General features: G+C 35.0%; 1 protein-coding gene across 24 annotated transcripts in view; it reads left to right on the forward strand.

The window, feature by feature from the left end:
• LOC143244728 (RIMS-binding protein 2-like) overlaps nt 1-27055 on the forward strand; it is a 196704-nt gene that overhangs the window by 27051 nt on the left and 142598 nt on the right. For 23 of the 24 annotated variants that reach the window (XR_013025296.1, XR_013025295.1, XR_013025294.1 and 20 more), the window contains 2 exons: nt 14220-14366; nt 21357-21458. Coding sequence is in view for 21 of the 24 variants with exons in the window: in XM_076489897.1 (XP_076346012.1) it covers nt 14220-14366; nt 21357-21458 (249 nt within the window). In the remaining 3 variants the exon portion in view is untranslated. Of the gene's footprint in view, nt 1-14219; nt 14367-21356; nt 21459-25014; nt 25368-27055 lie in introns of those variants that run through there. The other variant, XM_076489913.1, reaches the window with a different exon arrangement.

Below are 27055 nucleotides of genomic sequence, written 5' to 3' on the forward strand. Positions count from 1 at the left end.
TTTTGTATCTAAAGAAACGCGAAGTTAAATTAGGTTGATAAGAAATATATCATAACTCAGCTTTCAGTCCTATAAGCATTTTTTACTGGAAACTAACTCATGTACATGTTCAACCTCGGAGAAGATGTATAGGATAAATTCGAAGCCGAACATCCTACGTCACTCCCTCGGAAGTCCTAAGGATTGCTGAAAATCGGTTCAGGATTTCGCTAATTGTATGTGAACACACACGCGCGTCAAGTAATGTCTTAGACCAGCGTTTCCAAATCTTTTTATTTGTTTGCTTTGAATTTCACACAAAGCTACTCAAGGGCTATTTGCTCTAGCCGTCCCTGATTTTGCAGTGTAAGATTAGAGAGAAGGCAGCTAGTCATCATCACCCACCGCCAACTCTTGGGCCATTCTTTTACCAACGAATAATGGGATTGACCGTCACTATATAACGCCCCCACGGCTGAAAGGACAAGCATGTTTGGTGCGACGAGGATTCGAACCCACGACCCTCAGATTACGAGTCGAATGCCTTAACCCACCTGGCCATGCCGAACCAAATCTTTTGATACCAGTAACCGTCTCACTGACTCCCATAAGTGTAGCTGATCACTAAGAAGCAGGTCTAACAAAAAACCTTGAAAATTTACATAGGAGTATACTGCCAGTTTGTTTGTTTTTCTGAAAGTCTTGGGCCAGTTATGTAGTTTTGACGGACCCGTGGTTGAAAAACTCTGGTTTAGATAAGATTCGTGGATGACTATATAGAACAGATAAACAGCAGAATAAATTCCTCGAAAACTAATCACATTCTTGTTTTTTTCGTTTATAAGTAATTCGGTTAGGTTAAGTTAGTGTTTTTATTATGTTAAAAGAAAAACAGTTGCGAATACAGCGAAATCACTACCGATTCAAACTTGGTGAGAACAGTAAATCAGAGGATGAGATGCCACTAAAGATCAAGTAAACTGCAGCTTATAAGCCATTTTGTCCCAGTGTTTTTCAAAGATGAGAGAGATAAAAGTAATATGCAGAGCAAAGGTAAACCTTGAAGATTTCTAATTAAGTGGACAGATATTGAAAACTAACTCCATTATTGTTATGCGTTAGGGGAATTTTTACATGTTAATTGTATTCTTCTGTAACTTTAAGTCATGTGACTTTCCCAGTTTCCAGAAATAACTTAGACACCAGAAAAAATTAAATGCGTCATGCACCATATTTTTGTCGTGCCGCTGTGTATTATTGAGCGGTAATGATAGTTAAATAAGCACAACAAACATTTATTCATATTCTTTTTTCGTATTATTATTAGTCTAATTAGACCGCTTGTCCTTCATTTGCTCCACTTTATATATCTTCTCCATACAGCGTCCATGGAATCAATACTAAACTTCATTATCTGATAGGTACAATGTTTTATTGTCCTAAGTATAACGTCAAACACTATCCAGCAGTAGGATAGCCAAGTGACAGGGTAACAGTGAAACAAGTACTCTCTAGCGACTATAGTCTGTTGGTAACCTTAGGCGGCAAGGCATAGAACACATTAGCCTTTTTTACCAGTGTTGCAGTGGAAGTCATTTGGGGTACAGGACGTTGGGTCGTCTGGTGCAACAATAGAGGAAACCTGCTCAGGTTGTTTACCACTGCAATAAGCAGTAAGAAATGGTAACCTACTGCAGTAATATGCCAAGTATAATCTATAATTTTTCACAAATTAAGGAAAAGCCAATGGCGCGGAGGGTGTTTCTAATAGAAGTAAGAATGACACCTCACCTAGTAAAGAAAGTCATGTGCGATAGTTGACCCCCCGACTGTTGGCATGCTACTGTTTGCATTCAAAATAGAGCAGTCATATGGGATGTGAAGACTTTACACCTAATTATAAAACTGTTTAATGTCAAGCTTGAGATGAAGAGATTAATGATCAGTTTTCTAGGTTTTTGGTAAACGTATTAGAAAGATGATTAAACTATTGTTTCAGAAGATATGAAAATCATTTATAGAAGAGGTCAGATTTACGAAAAGGAAATTTAGTTGATTTTGGACGAATAAATCTTAAAGTGTTTGCACATATCTTGGGTAATATTTGATAGAGTGGTGATTGTGAAAATACAATCTAAAGATTCCAGAACTGTAATACTACAAGTCTATGCACTGATTGTCGAAAATGAAGAAGACAGTGATAAATTATATAAAGACTTTAATAAAAGTGAAAAAAGCAGTGGAAACCTCAAGAAGTGCTCAGTATAATTGCCGAAGTTGTGAGTGAATGGGTAATATTGTTGGACTGCATGAACTTGGAGAAAAAAATGAAAGACAAAAGAAACTGATGAATTGGGTTGTTGTAAATGATCACGTCACTATAAACGCATCATTCGAGTACTACATTTAAAGGTATAGATAAAAAAAAATTTCTGGAGATAGTTTAGAGACCAAGGTAATTACATTATCATCAAGAGAAGATTCAGGAGTGCTGTCCAACAATCAAAAACTTACCCAGGGACTGACTGTGGAGACGACCATGTCCCAGTAGTCTTCACCAACTTAAGAAGCCAAAAGCAACAAAGGAACTCAATTTTACAATTCTAACGTAAAAAAAGATCTCTTAGAGAAAGTTATACAGTTGCAGTTAAAAACTGTTTTCAAGAATTTGAAAATGAATGAAATGTTTCAAAATTGTGAACTTTAAAATAAACATTAATTGGAACAGCCATGGAGGTTATTCTGTTAAAATTAAGACCAAAGAACTGAAAACGGATGACGGAGGAAATCCTTTAGCTCATGGAAGATGTAAAGAAAATTATAAGAAACTTGTATAATGAAAAAAGGAAAGATGGCTTAATGAAAAAAATTAGTAGTAATAGAAAAACAAAATGACGATGTAACATCAATATAGGAATATATTGATATAGGAATATCAAAGACATCACAATTAAAGGATGATGCATTGCTAATGGATATATAAATGCTACCAATGGTGATATATTTAAAGTATTAAAACATGAAGAATTACTCCACGACAGTCGTGAAAAAGAGCTATCTATTAAAGAAAAAAAAAAGGATTAATTGAAAATTATTGAGTCAGAAGTATGCACAGTTATCAACAGAATGAAAATTAATAAAGCTGCAGGACCACATGAAATAAAAGGTTTGGAAGAATTAGGTAGAAAAAACTTAACAATTATTAACAGTAGGATTTATGAAAGTGGCGAAATAACTGATGATATCTCTAACCCGATTTTTATCACATTCAAAAGACATCGAACCATCAGTTTAATGAGTTATGTAACAGATTCTATTAAAGATGTTAATGATGAGAACTAGAAGTAGAATATAATCGGAGACATTTATAGTGATTTGTATCAAAGATTGTGGAACAAGAAATCCTATCCCCCCAGTAGCATAATGGTATGTCTACGGACGGATACCGCTAGAAACCGGGTTTTGATACTTGTTGGGGACAGAGTACAGTTAGCTCTTTGTGTAGCTTTGTGCTTAATAAAAAAAACAAAACAAACAACACAAACGAACAAGAAATGCTACCTTTGTGGTCTGAATCATTTCACAGAAGGAAACAGAAATGGAAACTGACATTTTATTGTGTTTTATTGATATACCAAAGCCTTAGAGTCTAACATGCAGAACTAATGAAAAAGCTAGAACGAAACATTGATAATAAAAACTTGAGAATTGTAAGAAACTTCTATAGAAACCAAACTTCAAAAGATGGAAAATGTAATGAGTAGTTTCACCCAAATTATGAGAGGCAGGAGCCAAGGCTGTGTCTTTTCACCTAACTTTTGCATTTTTACAATGATTGAGGGAGATTGAGGATTTACCAGAGTGAATCATTAGTTGATAGAATTGAAACAATTTGTGTTATGCGAATGACACAGTTTAAATAGCTGATTCTGAATAGAAGCTTCAAAACAATTTTAGAAAAAGTTGTTAATGAAAGTGGAAAGACGAGTTTTAAGTAAGAACTGCAGGAAAACAGAATACATGGTAATTACAAAGAAGATCAAAGTAGATAAGAAACACATAAGGCAGGTTAATAAATTAAATTATTTGGAAAGCTGGATAACATCATACGGTAAATGTGATCATGCAGTAAAACGGTAGCAAAAGATGCATTTTTAAAATGAAAGAGATAATGACAAGTGGTGAAATTTCTATGGGGATGAAGTTAAGAGTTTTGGATTGCTATGTTATAGCTCTCACGTATGCATCAGAGTGTTGGACAGTATCACTCAGTATGGAAAATAGAACAGAATCAGTTGAATTGTGGTTCTTAAGGTGCATCTTGAAGGTATGTTGGACAAGTCACACCTCAAAGGAAGATATTTTATCAAGATCAGGTTGAAGAAAGAAGATGCTGATTAATATTACAAAAAGACAGAATTTCTCATATATGATATGAAAAAAGAAGAAACTGGAGGTCTAATCATAACTGGAAAGATTGAAGGAAGGAGATACCGTGGAAGACAGAGATTGACTTGTATTAAGAGTTTTAACTAAATGAATGAATGTATTGACATTGGAAATTTTTGTGCCCAAAGGAGAAGAGATCAGTGGAAGACCGTGGCCACAATCGTCTTTTTTGGATACGATACATAGAGAAAGACAGTGTTCAATGAAATAAGTATCAAAATCTGTATTTGTTCTTGAAGGTAAATCTTAAACTTATACTAGACAACCTTACATAACTTGAAAACAAACACAAAAACACAGTTAATAATATTGTTTTTTGCTAAAATCGTGGTTTCTTTCACTATAACAACTAAGGAAGAGCAGCATGACAAGAACATGTAACTTAAGAAGTGTGTTCAGATTACAGGGCTAGAGAAGCATGTAAGTAAACCGACATAGACTGAAGCCCTTTAACTTTTAGCTCATTACATTAACTTGTTGTAAGGTCACCGAAATGTGTTATTAGGGTTAAGCTGCTGACGACTGACTATTTGGTAAATTTAAATATGATTGTAAACATGCCACTTCTATAAGTGAAAGTAACGAAGTTTCAAATTCTATCCGTTATGTTAACCTTTGAGGTTTCTGGAAACATTTTTCAGAACCCAGACTGCTATCATCTTTAATCTACATATCTTGTTCCCTTTACCGTCAGATTTATAACAATTTAAATTGAACTTTTTAGATTTGGATATTTCTTCTGTTGGATTTTGGAAAGAGCTACACGAATGATATCTGCGCCAGCTGTTCCTAATTATAATATGATTAACAAGCCATCACATCTATAGCCTAGCGTCCACCTACAATTCCATCTATTGCTCTAATCGTATAATCGAATTTTGTTTTCTCTCACATAACTACTTGTTTTGGAATTTCGCGCAAAGCTACACGAGGGCTATCTACGCTAGTCATCCCTAATTTAGTAGTGTAAGACAGCTGGTCATCACCACCCACCACCAACTCTTGGGCTACTCTTTCACCGACGTATAGTAGGATTGACCTTCACATATCAACACCCTCATGACTGAAAGGGCGAGCATGTTTGTGTGACGGGGATTTGAACTCGCGACCCTCACATTACGGGTCGAACACCTTAGACCACCTGGCCGTGCTGGGCCTTTCTTACATAACGCACCCTCATTTTCAAAGTTCAGAGCGTTTTTGTCTTTTTTTTTTTTCCGGGAAGTGGCACGCTAACCGTGGACCCTCGTATTCACAGTCCTGCACGCTAAGCACTAAGTCATACACGGCCATATTAATCAGAAGCTAACTAATTAGCTTGGCAAATGATGTGGTTCATATGTTTAAGTTGAATTGCAGTCAACTAGGTATTTAGTAAAATGACTCACCTGTGGCCCAGCGGTAATTGTGAGAACTTATATCGCTAAAGGTCGAGCTTTGTTATCTGCGGTGAAAAAAGTACAGATACCCATTGGGCAGTTTTATTTAACAATAAATATATTTAAACATTTAGGAAATTTGACACCTTTAGAGAAGTGAGTCAAAAATCTAAGAAGATCAATATTTGTTCACTGTTAATACAGTCCAAATTGAAGAACTAGGCTAATCACCACAAATTACTTACTGGAGCTAAAGTATAAATTTTTTCTGACTTTTACTTTTTGTCTCAATCTGCTCACGTATCGTTATAAAGTCATTTTTAAGTTATTACGGTCATTCACATTTTCTATGGCGATAGAAGAGGATGATAATAATGCATATCAACCTTATTTACAGATTTTCTGGTCTCGCAGAGATGTCACAACAAGCACGAACAGATCTGGCATGATTAATCAACCAAAAACGGATTTTCCCCTCCTTGCACAGGTTCATAGTCAAATTTCCGCGACCGTCCTGTATAATCACCAGCTGATAGTCCTCATTGATTCCAAACTTTATATTGTTTTAGATGACTCGTTTTGAAACTGATCTCTTTGAAAAGAGAAAATAACGTTAATTTTTATCTGTTAGTTTGTTATCATTAATATGTAGGTCTTAAAATCATTAACATTCTCTTGGAAAAAAAATCCAATAATTGGTGTTAAGCATACCCATACGATGTCTTGTAGGTGTTAAGCATACCCATACGATGCGAATGTCTTGTATAAAACATTTTTGTGTTGAATATTTAGTTCTAGCAGATTATTATACCCGTTCAGAAAGCAAAAACTGTATAACGAGCGATGTTAGATAATGTTCTCCGTCTTTCATTATTAAATAGTTATTGACTTCAGTTTGTAGAAAGAAATAATTGATTCAGTTAAATTCAAATCCAAAATTCTACAAAAAAGTAAATATGTACTCTATTTTAGTTTTTTACATTATTTTTAGAATTGAACTTGTAAAGAAAACAGTCTACGTACACAGACGGGCAGTTTTCGATTATACAAAAAATTACTGTAAACAAGCCAACACCTCTGAGTGATGGATGTTAAACATTTTTCAGAGAGGGAAGGACAAGCATGTTTCAAGATTTTTACCGATTTCCGCATAGTTTTTCATTAGTTGTTTGTTTTTGACAATTCTCGTATAGCGTTTGCAATTTTAAATGCCGCAGTGGCATATTTAACGTCCGTGCAATCGGGGCAAAGCATCGATGGGCCCCGAACGTAATCCAAAATTATTTTCTGTAGTTAACCAATACATAGAGACCCCTTCCCCCAAGAAAATTACATCGAGAAGTTTGAAATGTTAAAATCTGGTGTCGATAGTATTTCTTTGCGTTGAGCCACAAATTGATTATTAACACTACAAAAATTAAGAGTTTAATTCTGAATTTTTGACAAAAACTAGATATTAATTTTGTAGCTTAGTTCTTTTTTTATTTTTCTATCATTCTTCTAATGAGGGTCTCTTCCTTCAGAACTCGGATTGCCATCATTTAGCAATAAAAATACTGTTGCCACAACATTGTTCATCAGATGTTAGTCGACACTTAGAACATTGGTTTGTAAATGGTAACAGAATAAAGTATTTAATTTCTGTAGGTATGTTGGTATGTAGATGACATGTTAATACTCGAAATAGACGACCTTAGAACACCAAATTGTTTTTATCAAACTAAGACACTCAACGTTTTCATTTGCAGCTTCTTCAGTAGTGTAAACTGAAATATAAACCAAAACTGACAGTACAAAGCTCCAAATGGTTTTCTGTGACACGTTCGTGGCTGTTGTGTCCTGAGTGTAGACAGGAAGTGTTACTAGGATCGTTCATGGCTCTTTGTTAGAGGTTGTGAAGGGAAGTCATCTCGGTTTATCAACTCTGAAATGAAAAAAAAAAAAGAAGTAGAAAAAGATAGTAATATTTCTGCAAAGAACTCAAACGTGATAACAATTTAGATATACTGATGCTCTTTGGGTGAATTGTGTGAATCGAGTAGTTGAGAATGGTCTGTAGATTGGTTAGTATTTGTCTTGTGGGATGGACTGGCCAAAGCTCTGAAGAATAGAAAACAGTTGCAATGTATTAGTTCTTGGAAGTTTTCAGGTAACAGGAGGGTCCGAGTTTCACTGGGCACAAAGGTCAGTGAAACCTTTAGGAGTTAGAGGATGAATAAAGAATCCGCCACTTCGTATAAGTCTAGTTTTAGCCGATCGGTAACGGTATGGGGTTTACACTTCCGCATTTAGGGGATTGAGGGATAAGGCTTTGGAGATATCGTCGATAAAACTGCAGGTAGAATCTGAGTAGGTTGTATTCTCACGGAAAGGCTAGCTACTTGATCGTGAAAGAATATACTTTCACGGCTCTGAATCTCAGTAAGAATTGCTACCTGAAACCCCAAATCCGGGTTCGGAAGAAAAGCGACTCGCTCATTCTACAGGCTGAATCCCAGGCCATACAATTTACACCAAATCTCGCAGTTAGCTGCGTCTTTCTTCGACTCACAAGCCGAATGATTCACCACTTACATGGAAACGTGCTTAAGTTCGTTCTCCACTTCACTAACAATATGTTGACCTTGACCACGCTGTATCAGGACTTATACGTTGCGTTGTTGTCATGCTGCCGTTATTACCACCACGACTCAACAGATTAATTCCAGATAACTGGGGTTTCTAGCAAGTCCGCGTCGTTTTTTTCGATGATCCGAGTGACAATTCCTATACCCAGTTAGCACGTAACCACCTTGATAGCGACGTTTATCAATATTTAGCTACAAGGTGGATATCTAGAGATCTAAAGTAAATCTGTTGAAAAACCTGGTGACTTTCATTAGCATTGAAAATTAAATGTAATAAGTAATGTGAAATTTGAAAATTCATATACATATGCTGAATGATTAAAGAAAGAATTATGTTTCTTAGTTTCTAGGAGGAAAGGGAGGCAAGTGCAAACCCTTTCCACTCCCTTTGGACGCTGATGTGTAGAAGGATGCATAAATATCGAATAACTTTCTATTGGTGTTCTTTATACAGCAGTAGGTTATTACAAAATTGAAAGAATAAACTTTGCGAGTTAGAAGAGATAACAGATAACAGCCGCTGTGATTTCGGAAATAATATAAGACATAAGAAGATCCATGCTGTCAGATAATTTTGGGCTATGCGAATATTTTCTTCCTTATGCGAAAAATTAAATTGTTTGCACATGCTGCATGTGACTCCCTCCACCCCTACTTCCCTCTCGCACGTACAAGTACGTAAACACACACTACAGTCAAAATTATTCTTTACATGTAACTTGGATTAGTTACAAATATATACAGTCTAAAAACTGTAACAAAATCTTCAATGTCTTCCATTTATATCACAATGGTTACTGCGTGAATAACTAAAGGTATTTGTCGTTCTTTCACAGTAAATATTATTTGATACCTATTACGTTAGTTCATAAATAATACAGTAAAACCTCTCTAAGGCGGAATCGCACGGGTCCAAGTAAAATTTTTGGCTTATACAGTGAACATGTATTTCCTTAATTATATGTATATTTTTGAGCGGAACGTTATACTTGCTTGACTCAAGGGAAGTATGGTGTTTGTGAATAAAGTTATTATTGTATTTACGCTATATATTTATTAGAATAAGAACAGAAATAGACATTTAAAATATACATAAGTACACAAAATCTTAATCAAATTTATTTGAAGATGTCCAATTTCAACTGTTTCGTTTTTTTTTAATAGGTTTTCTCATGCTGTTAAAAGAGAACGCCAATTCTACGGCCTTTTCATGAAGTTCGTTTTTCCCCATTTTTGCTTACAATTTGATAGCGTTAATATAACTTAACACTTATGATGAAGTAGGAATTTCTATTTCCTCACTATCTTTTCCATTTTGTTCATCTTCTGAACCTCTCACATTGTTACCATCTTGCGATTCTATTATAGATTTTAAATCAGTTTCATCAGTTTCTGTTAAAACATTCTTGTCAACATTCACAGAATCATCTGCATCAATCTTCTCAATTAGAGTTTGGATTTTACTAGAATCGTCATAACAACCAACCTCTCCACAATCTCCACCATTATCATGAATAAATCCACAGTTTCGAAAGCACTTTATTTACGCATTCATCTTTTTGGCATTTGATTGAATGACTTAAAAATGCTATTGCATCTAACACGTCAACTTTCATATTTATTTCAGATGCTCTCTTGTAGTCGTCCATGTTTGCAATAATATGCTGAAACATCAATTTTCTGTATTTCAATTTTATACACTGTATAATTTCATTAGGCCCCCCCAGTGGCTCAACGGCATGTCTGCGGACTTACAATGCTAAAACCCGGGTTTCGATACCCTTGGTGGGCAGAGCACAGATAGCCCATTGTGTAGCTTTGTGCTTAATTCAAAACAACAACAACAACAACAAACAACAATAATTTCATTATATATTGGCTGTAGAACTAATGTTGCACATGGAGATAGAAACACTAAACGAATATTTGAAAGCTGAACTTTTGAGTGACAAGTTGCATTATCTAAGAAAAGTAGAATATTCCTATTTTCTTGTCCCATTCTTTTGTTTAATTTGTTCAAAAATTCCACGAATATAGCGCTCCTCATCTACGCTTTATTACATTATGTAACAAAATTTTTACTTTTTCTTGTTCCTGGGCAGAAAGTGTTATTTCCAAATTGCTTATACCTGAAGTAAATGGAAAAGACTTATTTTTCTCTTCAAACTTTGCTTTTGTGACCTGGGTAATGAACTTTTTAAATTTACCCATTTTCCAGAACATTCCAGGTAGATTCAGTGCTGAGTAGCTGATAGAAAATTTTCTCGAACTTACAAAAATTTTCAAAAACTTTCTAGAATGTTGTAGAACTTATGAGAATCTTCAAGAACCTTTTATAATTTTCTAGAACTTTCCATAGTAATATATATACAAGGGCTCACCACTCACCACTACAGTTTAGTTTTAGCTGCCTAAATGAACATATAGACCTATCTGATTTTATCAGAGATGGCATCAAGAAGGTGCAAGCATTCTCCAGACGTATTCTGCTATGTATGTGGCCAATTTATCAAGATAAGAGCGAAAAAGTACTCTGTGATAGCATCTGCTAAAATGTGTGAAACCTACAACACATATTTAGGCATGCCTGTTGGGGATCAAGACAAACCCTGGACACTTCATTTTACCTGCGAGCACTGCAAAAAAAACTCTAGAAGGTAAGACGGACAATGTTTGCTTGCTTGAATAGTAATATTTTATATTATACAAATTTTAGATCTTTTAAAATTTAAGTATCTATTGGTGCACCTCAAAGAGGAATACAACAGCTTCAAGACCTTGCCAGAAGCCTTGAAGTATAATGAGTATGGCTGGGAGTTTATTGGAGACCTCAAAATGGTGGCATTCCTGATGGCTCTCCAAAGAGGCTTTACCAAGTTTCCCTGTTATTTTTGCCTTTGGGATAGCAGGACACCTCAGTGCACTATAACAGGAAGCACTGGCTACAATTCACAGAGTTCTCTGTGGGGAGGCATAATGTCAAGTGTGGACCTCCAAAAGGTGTTGTTCCCACCATTGCACATAAAATTGGGTCTTATGAAACAATTTGTCACTGCTCTTGATAAGGAGTTTGCAGCTTTCAAGTACCTTCGAGACTTCTTTCTTGAGCTGTCTGAGACAAAGGTCAAAGATGGTGTTTTCGTTCGACTACAAATAAAGAAGATCCTGGAGTGCACAGAATTTCCCAAGAAGCTCAGTAGGAAGGAAAAAAAGCTTGGGGTAACTTTGTCGTAGTGGTTCGGGGCTTTTTTGGGCAATCACAAGGCAGAAAATTATGTGGAACTGCTTGAGGCTCTGGTGAAGAACTACGGCAAAATGGGCTGCAGGATATCCCTAAATGTCCATATCCTTGACGCTGATCTTGATAAATTCAAGGAGAACATGGGAGCATACTAAGAGTAGCAAGGCGAACGCTTCCACCAAGATATAATGGGCTTTGAACGCCGCTACCAAGGAGCGTATAACGAAAACATGATGGGAGACTATATTTGGAGGCTGATACGTGAAAGGTATTTAATTACATTACAGTGGCAAATCTCGATAAACTACTCACTTCTAAATATTTTTGTAAAACTTTAGTATAAATACATCTAAATCTTGATTCATATGTTGTTTTATTCAGACCTTATGTTAATGAAAATGTACAAATTTGCCCTTTTTACATAGAAAATAGGTTAATTTCTAAATTTCATTATTCAGGTCACAAAAGCAAAGTTTGAAGGGAATAATGGCCATTTTCTGTACTTTTACAGTATAAGCAATTAAGAAATAACACATACTATCCGGGAACAAATTTGTGTTACTTAGTGTTATTCGTGTTCTATTCCACAGGAAGTTTATTCTTCCTTAAATTTTTGAAACGGTGCAGATTTTCACCTTTACTTATTACCCATGGTTTCTCAAGTTTTCCGTCAGTAAATGGGACCAAAAGTAGTCAATCGTTCTTTCGAATAGCGACCTCCGGAATAATGACGGCAGAAAAAAGAACAGAATATATTTAACCAATACTTACTGTAACAAAATGTTCGAGAATTTATTAATTTTTAAAGAAATTATTAATTAAATAAAAATTTATTAATATTTAAAGAAATTATTAATTAAACAAGAATTTATTAATATTTAAGAAATTATGAATTAAATAAGAATTTATTAATATTTAAAGAAATTATGAATTAAATAAGAATTTATTAATATTTAAAGAAATAATTATTTATACAAGAATTTATTAATATTTAAAGAAATTATTAATTAAACGAGAATTTATTAATATTTAAAGAAATTAATATTTAATCAAAAACATTTTCTTCGCCTTACTCAGGTTCTAATCCTACTTGTTGATAGATGAGGTCGGTGAACAATAGTTTTCTGTCCGCGTTACGCAGGTTCGGCCATATAGAGAGCCTTTTATAAGAGAAATCTTAAGATAATGCTACAAAAGTTGGATATTTCCAGTTTATACAGGTTTCCGCCCTGTGCAGTTTCTGGCTTAGACAGGTTTTATGGTAGTTTCCGTTTGGTGTGTTACTTTGAAATATATGGTAACAAGAAGAATGTAGAGTTTAGTCCACTTATCTTATAATGGAGCAGCGGGATGTTTTCGGACTTACACCTCTAAAAACTGGATTTCGATATCCATGGTGGGCAGGACACAGATAGCCCATGCGTAGCTTTGTGCTTAACTACAAACAAACAAACTGGCCACTTAACTGTAACAAAAACATTTTATTTCTTTGACTACAAAATCTAGAACTTAGCCTAACTAATATTCTCTAACTTTTCATTAGACGCTAATAAAGCAATTTCGCGTATGTGGTAAATTCTCTAATGGGCGTAATCTGAGGGTTGCGGGTTCGCGCCCGAGTCGCGCCAAACATGCTCGCCCTCCCAGCCGTGGGGGCGTTATAATGTGACGGTCAATCCCACTATTCGTTGGTAAAAGAGTAGCCCAAGAGTTGGCGGTGGGTGGTGATGACTAGCTGCCTTCCCTCTAGTCTTACACTGCTAAATTAGGGACGGCTAGCACAGATAGCCCTCGAGTTGCTTTGTGCGAAATTCCAAAACAAACAAACTCTAATGGGTGCGTCATTTTCTCGTGCCCCCCGCTAGTACAGCGGTATATATACAGATTTACAACGAGAAAATCAGGGATTTCATTCCCCCCCGGTGGGCTCAGCAGATAGCCCAATGTGGCTTTGCTATAAGAAAAACATACACACATTTTCTCGTATCATTTATTCACGAAAACAATTCAGAATTCACAAAAATAAAATAATTAGCTAACAGTAACAAGCGAACTGATTAAACTAACTTAGTAATGAATCACTATAGTAGATTCACAATTCGTTAATAATATACTTTGGTGAACCACACGTTTAACTGATGCAAATCGTTTTCAAGAACTTGAGACAGTTCTTGTCGTTAAGCCTTACCCATTACGATTGAACTCGGAAAGTTTATACTAAATCTACTCGCGCACTCCTGTGGCTCAAATGTAAGTTTGCAGGTTTACGATGCCAAAAAATCGGGATTTGATACCTAAGATAGGCGGAATACGGATAGCCCATTGTCTAATTTTGAATGTAAAAAAAAAAGATTGCAGCGTTATATATAAAACAATCAAAAGATCGAAGGAATGTAAAACAATGATACATTTACTATAACAAATTGCCAAGCTCATTCATGAAAGTTATTATAAGTTATATAAAAAAAAATGTAAATGAGTTCTGTTATAGTTTTTATTGACAACCAAAATGTATAACTTACTATTTGTGTGTATAAAAAAAAGGGGGCCATGGAGTTGGAGCTGGAACGAATTAAACGTCCCCAAAATGAGCGAGAGTTTCAGAAGTTGAAGAACAAAGGCAATGAACTAACTTTAGATGAGCAGAAAAGAAAAGAAAAACGTAAAGCTCTCCAGCATACTAAACCACAAGTGAGTAACTTTAATTTGAAATGCACTTACGTGTTCTTGTTCTAAAACACATTTTATATAATAATAACAAAACTAAAAATCTTTAATATACTCTAAGCTAAATAGTCGCATCAGATTATTCTAATAACCATATAAGAAAGCATTTATAAACATTTTCAGTAAATTATGTCTGTTATTTCAAATTTAATAAATTTATTCAAATTATTCTATTATATTTAACATGAAAGACAATGTGATGAATATAAAATATACCTATTGTTTTACCAAGTTCTGGTTGACTTCACTAAGGCTTCTTAAGGAATAATATAATTGCTGAGGGATTTAAGTAACACTTAAGAAGGGATAATTTTACTCTTGGTTGATTTTAGTAAACTTAAAATGATCCAGATAACGTGACTATTTATTCATTTAATTAAGGCTTAATAAGGGATAGTGTGATTTCTTGTTGATTTTGTTAAAACTATATGAGGAATAATGTGAATTATTTTAGCTTTCACTTGGGTCTAATAAGGGATAGTGTAACTGCAAATAGATTTATCTGCAGGGTAAAGGAAAAGGTGATTGATGATTGCTTTCACTAAGGCTAAACAAGGAATAAAATGACTCCCGATATATTTCACTGAAGCGATAATGTGATTCCTAATTAATTTTGTGTGTTTGTTTTTCTTATAGCAAAGCCATAACGGACTAGCTGCTGTGTCCACAGAAGGGAACCGAACTCCTGATTTTAGCGTTGTAAATCCGAAGACTTGCCGCTGTCTCAGCAGGGGACTTAATTAATTTTATTAAGATTTAACAAGGAATAATACGATTTCTTATAGTTTCTCTACGGCTAAACAGAAGATAATGTTACTGCTGTTTGAATTCAATAAGTTTTAATAAAGGGGCTTAGCATGCTCAGATGATTAGAATGCTTAACATGCAATCTGTTGGTCGCGGGTCCCAACCCCTATCCCACTAAACATGCTCGCCTTTTCAGGCATGGGGGCGTTATAATGTGATAGTTAATTCTACTACTTGTTAGTAAAATAGTTGCCAAAGATTTGGCCGCGAGTGGTGATAATTAGCTGCTTTCTCTGTTGTCTTTTGTTGCTGAATTAGGGAAGGATAGCGCAGATAGCCCTAGGCCTCATGCAGCGAAGTTCGAAACAAAGACTAATAAAGGATAATTTTACTGCTGATTGATTTCACTAAGATTTAATGAGGGATACTTTGAAGGTTAATCGATTTCACTAAGAATAAATAAGGGATCATGCTTCTTAAGTTTAATAAGGGACAGTATGAGTGCTAGTGGATTTCTCTGCAGCTTAAGGGATAATTTGACTGCTCCTTAATTTCACTAAGATTTAATAAGGATAATGTGAGAGATGATAGATTTCACTAAAACTTAATGAGGGATAGGTGAATAGTGATTAACTTCTATTTTCGATATATTAAGTCGTATTTTCAGCCATGTCTTTCCCAGAACGTTTGACTCTCCTCTCCTGAGACTTTGTCCGAATCTCCGGTCATTCTCGACGAAGTACCCTGCAACTTTTCCCAGCTCCAAATCAGAGCCTTCACCGACCATTTTAAACGTAGTGTGCCCCCCAGTGGCTCAGCGGTATGTCTGCGGACTTACAACGCTAAAAACCGGGTTTCGATACCCGTGGTGGGTGTAGCACAGATAGCCCATTGTGTAGCTTTGTGCTTAATTCAAAACAATAACAATTTAAACGTAGTGTTCATCGATTTCACGAAGACGGAAATCCTCTAAATGTGAGGAATTCTTCTCCAGCTCTTAAGTCACGCTGACTTAACATATTTTTCTAATCCATGGAATTTTTTCTTATATATGATCAGATCAACCCATAAAAGCAAAATTTACCTTTTCAGTTTTCTTCCGAGGCATTGACCTTACCATTACACCTGAAGAAATCCAGCATTTCCAAGAACATTCGACCAACAGAAAACTATGTGTAGTTCACTGGATTACTGGCAAAACTGCCCAGTTCACGAAGATCATCACACTATCCAAACTAACACCTGATCTTATTTTCATTAGGATGCTCGACTCGTAACCTGAGGGTCGCGGGTTCAAATACCCGTCACATCAAACATGCCCACCTTTTCAGCCGTGGGGGCATTATAATATAATAGTCAGTCCCACTATTCGTTGGTAAAAGGTAGCCTAAAAGTTGGCGGTGGGTGGTGTTAACTAGCTGCCTTTCCTTCTAGCCTTACACTGCTAAATTAGGGACGGTTAGCGGAGATTGCTTTCGTGTAGTTTTGTGAGAAATTCAACCAACAAACAATCTTATTCTCAATCATTTGTGCTATTTCCGTTACTTTTCCCTCAAAGTTGAAAAACATTACAGGAGCAATCCTCGACAAGCCCAACCAGTTATAGCCCCATCAAATATTCAACGTTACCTCAAGTCGTCAAACAAAGTGCATTTACGCATTAATTCCCTACAACCGACCAATTCACCCAAAGAAACCGCGAAAGTTCCGCTACTGAGCAAGCCACCAAGACTGATTTCTCGGAAATCAAATATGCAATCACGCCAATAAGTATTATTTCTTTTGCCATTTAATCTACGGAGGCAAACTCCCATGCAAACTCAACTACAACAAGTACCCACCTTCGATGAACAACCATCCTGAAACTTTTCGTTACCACATGCCTATACCCATGATTCTACACTATCACAAGAACACTTCTACCTACTTGACTCAATATACCACGATTACAACGAAGATCACAATTATGGTTGTTCTTTACCAAACATACAACGTTCTGACCACAATTATCTTCTGAGAAACTGACCTTCGTCTTCTCAAACACCGACTTTCTTTTCTGCTCCGGATTTGTCTTCATACGCGGTCCAGGCAAACTTCTTCGACGCCTGGTCCATGAAAGTGGGTTTCCCATTCCCCACAACAACAAAATTCTTCGGCATTAGATTTATAGATCCCCGTCACCTTGTAGGATCCTGTGTCCCAAATTTGTTTTGGGGACAAGAGAGGGAATTAATAGAACTAAGCAATTATGCAACTACAGAACTACATATGAGTTTACTTCATAAACAATAAATTTGTACTCAAATGTTTACTGCTTTCACATTCTGTGAGGTAACGAAAAAGGCCACTAAGATCAGGTATTGCCTTCCATTTGTGCCACGGAAATTTAAGGGAAGAGACTACATTTATAACTCATGTCCTTTTGTCTAGATTTAAGAAATTACATTTTATCAAATAAATATTTTTTCTTAACATAATTAAAGCTCATAAAATATATTGGTTTAAAATATAACCTATCAGTTTGTTCTTTTTCTGAATAACCATTAAACCAAACTGTATGATATATTAAAGAATATGAAAGTAAAATAACAATAATATCTCCACGTAATTGGAATAAAGGTTAACGTTTTGTATTCCAACGTTTCTCAAACTGAGTTTGAGTTAATTTATCAGCACGTATCTGTGCTCTTGTTATGGCTCTTACTGTTTTAACTATTTTATACAGGTTCAACATATTATCACATAAGCCATTACACTTTGAAACTTAGTGTATGATTAATTAAAGTATTAAAAAAAGAGGGCCCTGCATGGCCAGGTGGATGTAAGGGAGCTCAACTCGTAATCCTCATCACACCAAACATGCTCGCCCTTTCAGTTGTGGTGGCGTTATATGTGACGGTATTTTCCATTATTCGTTGGTAAAAGAGTAGCCCAAAAGTTGGCGGTGGGTGGTGATGACTAGCTGTCTTTCCTTTGGCCTTACACTGCTAAGTTAGGAACAGCTAGCGCAGATAATTCTCGTGTAGCTTTGCGCGAAGTTCAAAAAAAAAACAAACAAACAATAAAAAAGAGAAACAGAAAAACGGGTTCGATTTGATTTGAGAATCTCAAAGTTGTGCATCTTTCACATTAACGGCCTCCTCTGCTGTTTCAGGCATCAGAGTTAATCTCAATCGCTCACGTGAAGTATGTTACATCACAATTTTTTTCTTTTTCGCGAAACGTTTCCAGTAAACCAAAGCAAAGAGCGGGGGGAAGAGGGGTCACATGACCTACAAACACCCATGGTTTTAATAAAACTCAAATTAGTGATAGGTATATTATGGATTTCAGTAAGGCTTAATAAAGGATAGTGTAATTGCTGATAGTTTTCTCTGAGGATTATTAAGGAATAATATGACTGCTGCCAGATTTTTTGTTAATCTGCTAGGTAATTTGATTAATCCTTTACACGAAAAACTATAAATGCTGATTGATTTGTAAAGGCTTGATTAGGGTTAAAGTCATTGCAGACTGATTTTATAAGACTTATTAAGAGATGTTGGTTGTTCTTACCAGGGCTTAATAAGTCTTGAAACTGCTGATAGATGTTACAGCTGCTATATTTCAGAAAGATTTAGTAAGTGATAATGTGACTGCTTATTGATTTCACTTTTGCTTTAGTGAAAGATAATGCGTCTGCTGATTGTTTTCACTAAGGTTTGATAACGAATAATGTTAATGTTGTTAGATGTTATGAAGACTTAATGAAAGGCTTAATAAGGCATTATGTGACTGCTGATAGATTTTATGAAAAATTAAGAAATATTTTGCTTATTGAGTTTACCAAAGCTTAATAAAGGATAATGTGTCTACTAATTTATTTCACTAAGCCTTTATAATGGATAATACGACTGCTGATATATTTCACTAAGGCTCAATTAGGATAATATGACTCCTGGTTGATTTCTTGATAAGAGAACATGTAATTGTTGCTTGATTTCACTGTAGGTTTGTAAAAGAAATTATGAATTCTGATTTATTTTACTAAGACTGTAACTGTTGTTAGATTTCTTTGGGACTTAAAGGATAATGTGACTTCTAGATCTAACAAAGGTTTATCACGTGAAAATGTCAGTTTAATTGATTTCACTAAAAATTAATAATGGATAATGTTACTACTTATAGATTTTTCTAAGAGGTAATACAATATAGTGTAGATATTCATTAATTTTAATAATGCTTAATGAATTATAAAATGGATGCTTATAGATTTAAGAAGACTTAACAAGGGAAAATACGGCTACTGCTATTTCATGAAGGCTTGATATGGGGAAACGTGAATGCTAAAATGTTTCACTAAAACTTATCGGATAGTGTGACTGCTGAGAAATTTCACTAAGGCTTAATGAGGGAAAGTTAATTGTTGATAGATTTCTCTGAGCCTTATCAAGCGAAAATGTGACTGCTGCTAGATTTCACTAAGATGTAATAATAGATCATGTTACTGGTGACAGATGTCACTAAAACTTAATAATGGATAATGTTACTGCCGATAGATTTCATTAAGATTTAATAAGTGATAGTATGAGTATTGATTGATTTCATTAAGCCTTTCCTTTAGAAGAAAAAATGTGATTGCTGATTAACTTCACTAAAGTTTGATAAGGAATAATGTGATTTCACTAAGGCTTATTAACAGATTACACCGCACAACAAAGGTTTTGCTTCTTGAACACTGTTAGGTGTTCCTTGTAGATTTTAGGCTGCTGATCACGAAAATCACATCCAAATTTGCCCATCACGTACCGTTTCATCGAAATCTTCAATTTCACCAGGACATTGCTACAATGTAAAAACGATATCAGGGCAACTGGAATCCGTCGATGCTTGCTGACTACTGTTGGACACTGCAACGTGATGCACCGGACATTGAATACAAACGAAAATCAGGAGCAAAACACTTTTAATTATGTTGAACTTAATAGCGTATTAGAAACATAAACGCAATTAAATACGTTATTGCCGGTAAACAGTTAACTGTCTATGGTTGCTGACTGAGTTTTATTAATGTTAATTAAAGATACTGCGACTGCTGATAGTTCATGATGACGAGAAACCCACTTGAAGTAAAAATGTATTTTAAAGACAGCTGGTATGAGTATTAAAACTTTAATTAAAATAAAGTACTGTATTTTGTTTTAATTAAAGTTTTAATACCCATACCAGCCGTCTTTAGAATACATTTTTGATTGCGGATTGATTTCAGTAAGGCTTAATAATGTGGCTGTTGCTAGATATTATCAGGGGCGTAGATCCTGGGGGGATGGGTGTGATACATTCCCCCCTTCATTTTAGGTGGGGGATATGGTGCATACAATCATCCTCCCCTACAGTTTGGTCTGTTGAATTGTTTTATTGCATCACAGGTCTACAAATTGTGTGTTTGTTCTTGTGATTCTCGTGTTCTTACCAATCGAATTACATAATTAAGCCTAGATTTAGGCTTTTTCAGTAGCCGAAATGTACATCTTTAATATAGGCGTGCTTCTAAGCTTTTCGATCTAAGTTCGTAAGTATCAGTCAGTAGGCCTAAGTATACATGCAAGTATCGTGGCAACAAGATTACTCTGTGACTGCATGTTTAGAGCTTTCAGGTTTATGTAAACAGAGATTACCAATTTAAAAATTGAACAGTTCACATAAGTAGTTGCAAAAATCGTCCCCCCTTCGGGTGTAAAAAATCTACGCCTCTGGATTTCATTAAGTATTAACGTACGAAAATATGAATTATTATTTTAGGCATTGAAGTAAACATAAAGGTGAAGATAGAAAAATAAAATAGGCTTTGTCTCTATACTCTATTTTTTTGTTTTTTTCGTATTTATTGTTATTTTTGTGTAAATTACCATTGGCGGTACATATGTAAGAATACTTATGTCACGGAAAAATTTGTAACCTTCCACAGAATTTAAGATGGATCATATATGTTAAACGAATAACAACAACAAAAAATTGACGTAGATAATCAAACTTATGCAAATAAAAGAACAAGATATCGAGTTGCTCAAAGTAAAATTTACACATGATGAAAGGTTATATGAGGTGAGAAATTTTTTGTTCTATCGAAAAGTTATTCTAAAAACACTGAGTTATACCATAAAATATGTAAACAATTTTATGGTTATTTTCCTTTGAACTCTTTTTGATTCGTTTTGTTTTTATTAGAATACAACTATATATCGCGAAATCAAAGAACTCCAGAAAATTATTCGCCAGTCGTCAAAGGAAAGACTACAGCTTGAACGTCATCTATCTAGAGCAACTGAGGTAGGTATATTTTATATTCGTGTTTTTGGAAATTAATCCTCATTACAGACAATTTTCTGAAATATTTGATGAAATTAATAGTATTATTAATTTAATATAAACCAGAGTAAGACTTTTAAAATTAAAAATAACACACATTTTACTATCTAAAGTACATGTTTATTATAAGTGAACTCTTTTTTTTGTATAAAATATAATCTGCAAGCTGCTACTACAACTATCTGTGGCGAGTTCTTTTTAAAATATGCTAAAACTTGAAACATTGAAAAAATATGTAAGTAGTATCATGTGTCTTGTTTCAAAAAGTATGGCTTCACTAATTTTGTGTGTGTGTGTGGTTTGTTTTTTGTTTGTTTTTTAGCTCAAATACTGTGTGGCAGACTTTCATCTGACTTGATAGTATTGCTTCAATTTATTCCTTGAAACGATGATGGTCACAATATTTACTTTTATAATATTAGATAAAACGTTGCTAACGTAAGAGAAGGAGATTATCAATTTAATTGAGGTCATATGTAACTGAAACGTAAAGTTCCGAAATGCACAAAGTTCCTTCGGAGGCTGTCGAGCGATGGATTGAGTAGTGTTTCTTGAATACTTTTTTAGGTTTATTTGTCTGTTTCTAACTACAGTGCTGATTTATTATTACTATTTTCTTTCGAAACATAAATAATGGCAGAGCAGTATGTCTGTGGACTTACAGTGCTAGAAACATGGTTTAGGTACCTGTAGTGAGCAAAGCGCAGATAGCCCACTGTGTAGCTTTGGGCTTAACTACAAACAAATATTTTACCGTTTTCTCTGAATGAAGGCATTTGAACTGTGTTTTGCCTATTTTAAACGTTTTCAATGGCGTGAAGGTAGTTGGAATTAGGAACAGTTCCAATTCCCTTAGATAATTGTGAATATCAATAATTCTGTGTTGAGAACTTTTGTTGATTCATAATCGCGGCCACGGGTGGTAGAGTGAGCAGCGTGCAGGACTATATATTAAGGTGGTTCGTAATTCGTATCTTATTGCCGCAACTAAAAAAAATCGTATTTCGCCGTTTGGTGCGTTCTAAGAGTTACGGCCAAATCACACTTCAATTACACTAGCTCAAGAAATTGGGCTTGGCATGGCCAAGCGTGTTAAGGCGTGCGACTCGTAATCTGAGGATCGCGGGTTCACATCCCCGTCGCGCCAAACATGCTCGCCCTTTCAGCCGTGGGGGCGTTATAATGTTACGGTCAATCCCACTATTCGTTGGTAAAAGAATAGCCCAAGAGTTGGCGGTGGGTGGTGATGACTAGCTGCCTTCCCTCTGGTCTTACACTGCTAAATTAGGGACGGTTAGCACAGATAGCCCTCGAGTAGCTTTGTGCGAAATTCAAAAACAAACAAAAAAAAAAAAAAAAAAGCTCAAGAAATAGCTACGAGCGTTGTTGACTAGCTTCCCTCTGTCTAGTCTACCATTTCAAAATTAGTACAAGTAGGAGAGATAGCTCTAGAGTAACTTTGTGCACATTTACGAAACAATCATTCGTTCATCAGGAAATACTACTTTTGACTTTAATCCATTGACAAAACGGCGCATGTTTACTGTTCTATTTATACAGTTTCCCCATGGGTCAACGATAAATTTGAAAGTTCAGATGTCATAAATTTGAGCATAATTTACTATATTGCTTTTGCTTAACAATAAACAAACTTGATCATATATAAATGAGTTTTCTTTGTTCATAAATATCGTGCGCATTATTTTTATTTAATTTATTTTATGTAAAAACGTCACTATATAAAATCGCTGCTCATTATCATGAAAAGTATCCACCGTGTTTCGTAATATTTAGCAAATAATTGGCTTTAAAATCGTTTTATGTTTTGTTTGCTCTAAAGATGGCACTAAGGATAACATCTGAAGATGTGTCGCGTCCTTTAGATATTTGTTAGGATTGATTTCCAGAATATGTTGTATCGAAGAAGGATGTGTGAAGTCCTTCTTCATGTTTTATGGACAAGTTGTGAACATTATGTATCCATTGTACGTTGTCCCAAATCTACCCGTTTCTCATTCGGGTACGCTTGACGAAGTTATGTTGTGAGATAATGGAGGCTCAAACCATGCACTGGGGAGAGGAAGCTACGCTGTTTCTAGTGGTCTAGTAATGTAATAAAACATGTGAAAGCCAAAACATTATGATGGCATAAAGTATGAAGACAATACTTTAGGTTAGCATAAAGTACGTTGGGAGTAGCAATTAATGATATTCCAAGCACACCATAAACCTTATCTGTTACATAAAACTTAAAATGTTGTTTAATTGGTCTAGCAGACTTCTTTCATAGATCGATGACAAAATGAGGCGTATCTGATCACAAGGTCTGTCGTCTTTTGATGGTCGGTAGTAAACCGTGGTTATCTCATCCAATGGTGACGTTTAGCATAAGTAGAATAAGCAAGTGATTAGGGCTCCGAGCAAATGAAAGGGCTTCTAATTCAGTAGAACTTACCGGCGGAGTGGTATTAGGGTATGAGTACAAAGGAGTTATTATCAACTATTACTGTGTGCTGTGGTTTTTTAGTTTGATTTGCGGAGATATTTCGATTAATATTATTTTAGGGGGTGAGTTAGAGTGTGATAAAACATTTCATCTTACCCTCAGTGGGCCAGTACCATCATTAATTTTACCGCGTGTTTTTCTGTCACTGGTCGACAGTCAATTCCTTCGTGCTTGAAGTTTGAGTGAATGAAGAGTGGGTTTATATTAACTGTCATACAATGCAGCTCCCACCGCTGTTTTCGAACATTTCTGTCAACTGTTAGAGGTCTTTGTTTTCTTGCAATCTGTTGAACGTGACTGCGGATTTTATTGTCATCGTAAGTGTACACTGTGATTATTTTATGACCCAGAAGAAATTCGTGATGGACGCTTGGGTTTGTTGCAGCTGTGTTGAACGAGCCCTCTGAAGTTAAAGCATTGTAATGGTTCGTTTTGAAGTCTCATTAACTGTGAATTTCGCTGATGGATTGTATGCAGTGCTCCCTAGCATATAATGACACAGAGAGTCAAGTTTTCAAATTTCGTTTTCTGTGAATAATTTTACGCGATGAGTTTCAAAATATTTAGTGACCGTGTCGTATAATGCTAATAATAAGGCTTTGATACCCGCGATGGGCAAATTACAAACAGCCTATTGTGTAGATTTGCATTTAGCAACAAACAAAAAGAAACCATACCACAAAATGCCAACCGTAAGTCTGTAACCCAAGTTTAATGGCGTTGCTGTTACTCTTGTTTATTCGTTACTTAAGTCATTAAGAACTCAAAATTTTGATTTCAGAAAACTTCCTTTTTATATAAAATGAAAGAAATTTCATCTCAAGTTTGATGACAGTTTTATAAATTTCGCTTAAAATGTTGCTTTACAGCCATTTAACAAATTCCTTATTTTTTATGCAGTTATTGGTTAAAAATATGCATTTTTTGGAATTGAAAATAGACACATCATGGGAATGCTGCACAGAAGAAGAGAAGACAGGATCCTTGACCTTGAACAAGTTCCGCTATATCTTTAAACTTTTGGAGCCACTCAGAGCTTATAAATCATAATTAGGTACAAACAAAACAACAAAAAGCATACACACAAAAACATGATTTTAAGGACAAATTCAGACACAAATGAAGAACAAAAATAAAATAAATACGAGAAAAGTTAAGAGAATAAATAAATAATCGTCGACGATTGTACATTTGATAGTCCGTCATTATATTGATATTCAAAACTAATAAAACATTCATATGTTAGATTTACTAAGTTTTATCACGTTAGTGAAAGACACTCAAGCGTGTGTATGTTGAGATATGTTACAGGCAAGACGCTCAGCCATATGTATGTTGAGTTTTGTTGCAGAAAAGACAGTCAGGTATGTGTATATTGAGTTATGTTGCATGCAAGACACTCAAGCGCGTGTATGTTGAGATATGTTGACGACAAGAGTGAGTGTTTGTAGGTATGGAGCTCAAAATCATTCATTTCGATTCTGTATTTTTTTTTAAATAATTTATATTGATTATATTGTAAACAAACTAAAGTACTCATGTCTGCAAACATAAGAAATAGAATATCTGTACGTCTACGTATACAGTCTTTGTCTGTCTCCTTTTCCATCAAGTAGTCTTTAGATATGTTCAAGTTGATTCGTTATGTTTCTTTGAGTACCCACTTCGTACAAAAGTTTTTTATCATTAGACCTTTTTAGGTTTGTTTATGCCGTTATGTATCCTTTGAGTCGTACTTTACAGACATAAGCCTTCATGTAGTCCCAGAAATACATGTTTTCTTCCCTTTGTTATAAATGTCAAACCAACTATTATATTAGGAGTGATGTGTTTTTAAAGTCGTCTTCTACTAAGAAATAAAAGTTTTCATAAACTTTTTCACCAATATATCGTTTGTATTCACGCCCACGTCGTATTCATGAGATTGTATCTGTACTTCGAATAACTATGTATCTATCTTTTGTCTATTTTCTGAGAAGAAAACTCCTAAGCTAGGTATGTAAGTATGTAATTTTATTTTTACATGCCACTATTTTCTTGCACCTATTTTGTTGTTTGTATTTCAGATTGTTTTCATGAAACAGGTTTAGAATTTTAGAAACGTTTTTTTTTTGTAAATGTAACCTTATTACATGGAAGTGTAACTTATGATTTTTATATACTAAATATGCAAATAGAAGTTTATAAACTTTTTATACACCCCCCTGTATATATTTTGCAAAACAACATTAAACAATGAGGAATAATTTTTCTGATCCTCCACTTTTATTTGTTTTTTTTTCTCATAAAACTCTGGGTATAAATGGAAGGTAAGGAGAGATGGTTATGAAAAATCACCCCTTCACCTCATTTAATAAACTTGTAGATAAGGGACTACCTTATTTATTTTAATATTTTTGTTATTCGATTCCATAAAAACATCGAGACAAGATAGGATTTGGAAAATATTATAATTAAGAGGAAATGAAGAGCGTTATTGGACAAAACACTGGAATTAAACAGAACGAAATAAAAGTTGGTTTTTCATTTATGCAAGACCGAGTAGTGAAAGTTCACACCCACCCGGTGGATAGATTCCTGTGTTGGGCATTGTACAAATAGCGCCTTGTGCAACTTTATGCTTGAAAACAAACAAACAAGAATAACCACCACTAGGGTAGATGATTCTAGCATTAAAGAGGATGTTTTTAATTTCTCGTTATCATAGAAATCTAACGAAGTTTTAGGAGTGTGAGAAGAATAACCGTTCTTAAGAGGACAGTTACCACGGAAAACCGGTAGTGCTCTATGGGAGTGGGAAAAATAGCCGACGTTAAGAGAACTGTATGTTTGTTATCAAGAAGATTTTATTTTAACAAGGAAGTTCAGGAGAACTTAAGGAGAGTAGAAACTTGTTACTCTTGTGTTACTAATTATAGGCCTAGATCGATTGGAATTATTTTACATTTTATCTTGTCGATGTATTCTCGGAGAGGAAGGCCCTCTGCGTTAGAAAATTAATAGTAAATAGCTCCTTGATGTATTTTCTCAAAGAAGTGTTTTTTATGATATA

Source organism: Tachypleus tridentatus, chromosome 2, assembly GCF_004210375.1.
Source record: "Tachypleus tridentatus isolate NWPU-2018 chromosome 2, ASM421037v1, whole genome shotgun sequence".
Classification (NCBI taxonomy): Eukaryota; Metazoa; Arthropoda; class Merostomata; order Xiphosura; family Limulidae; genus Tachypleus; species Tachypleus tridentatus.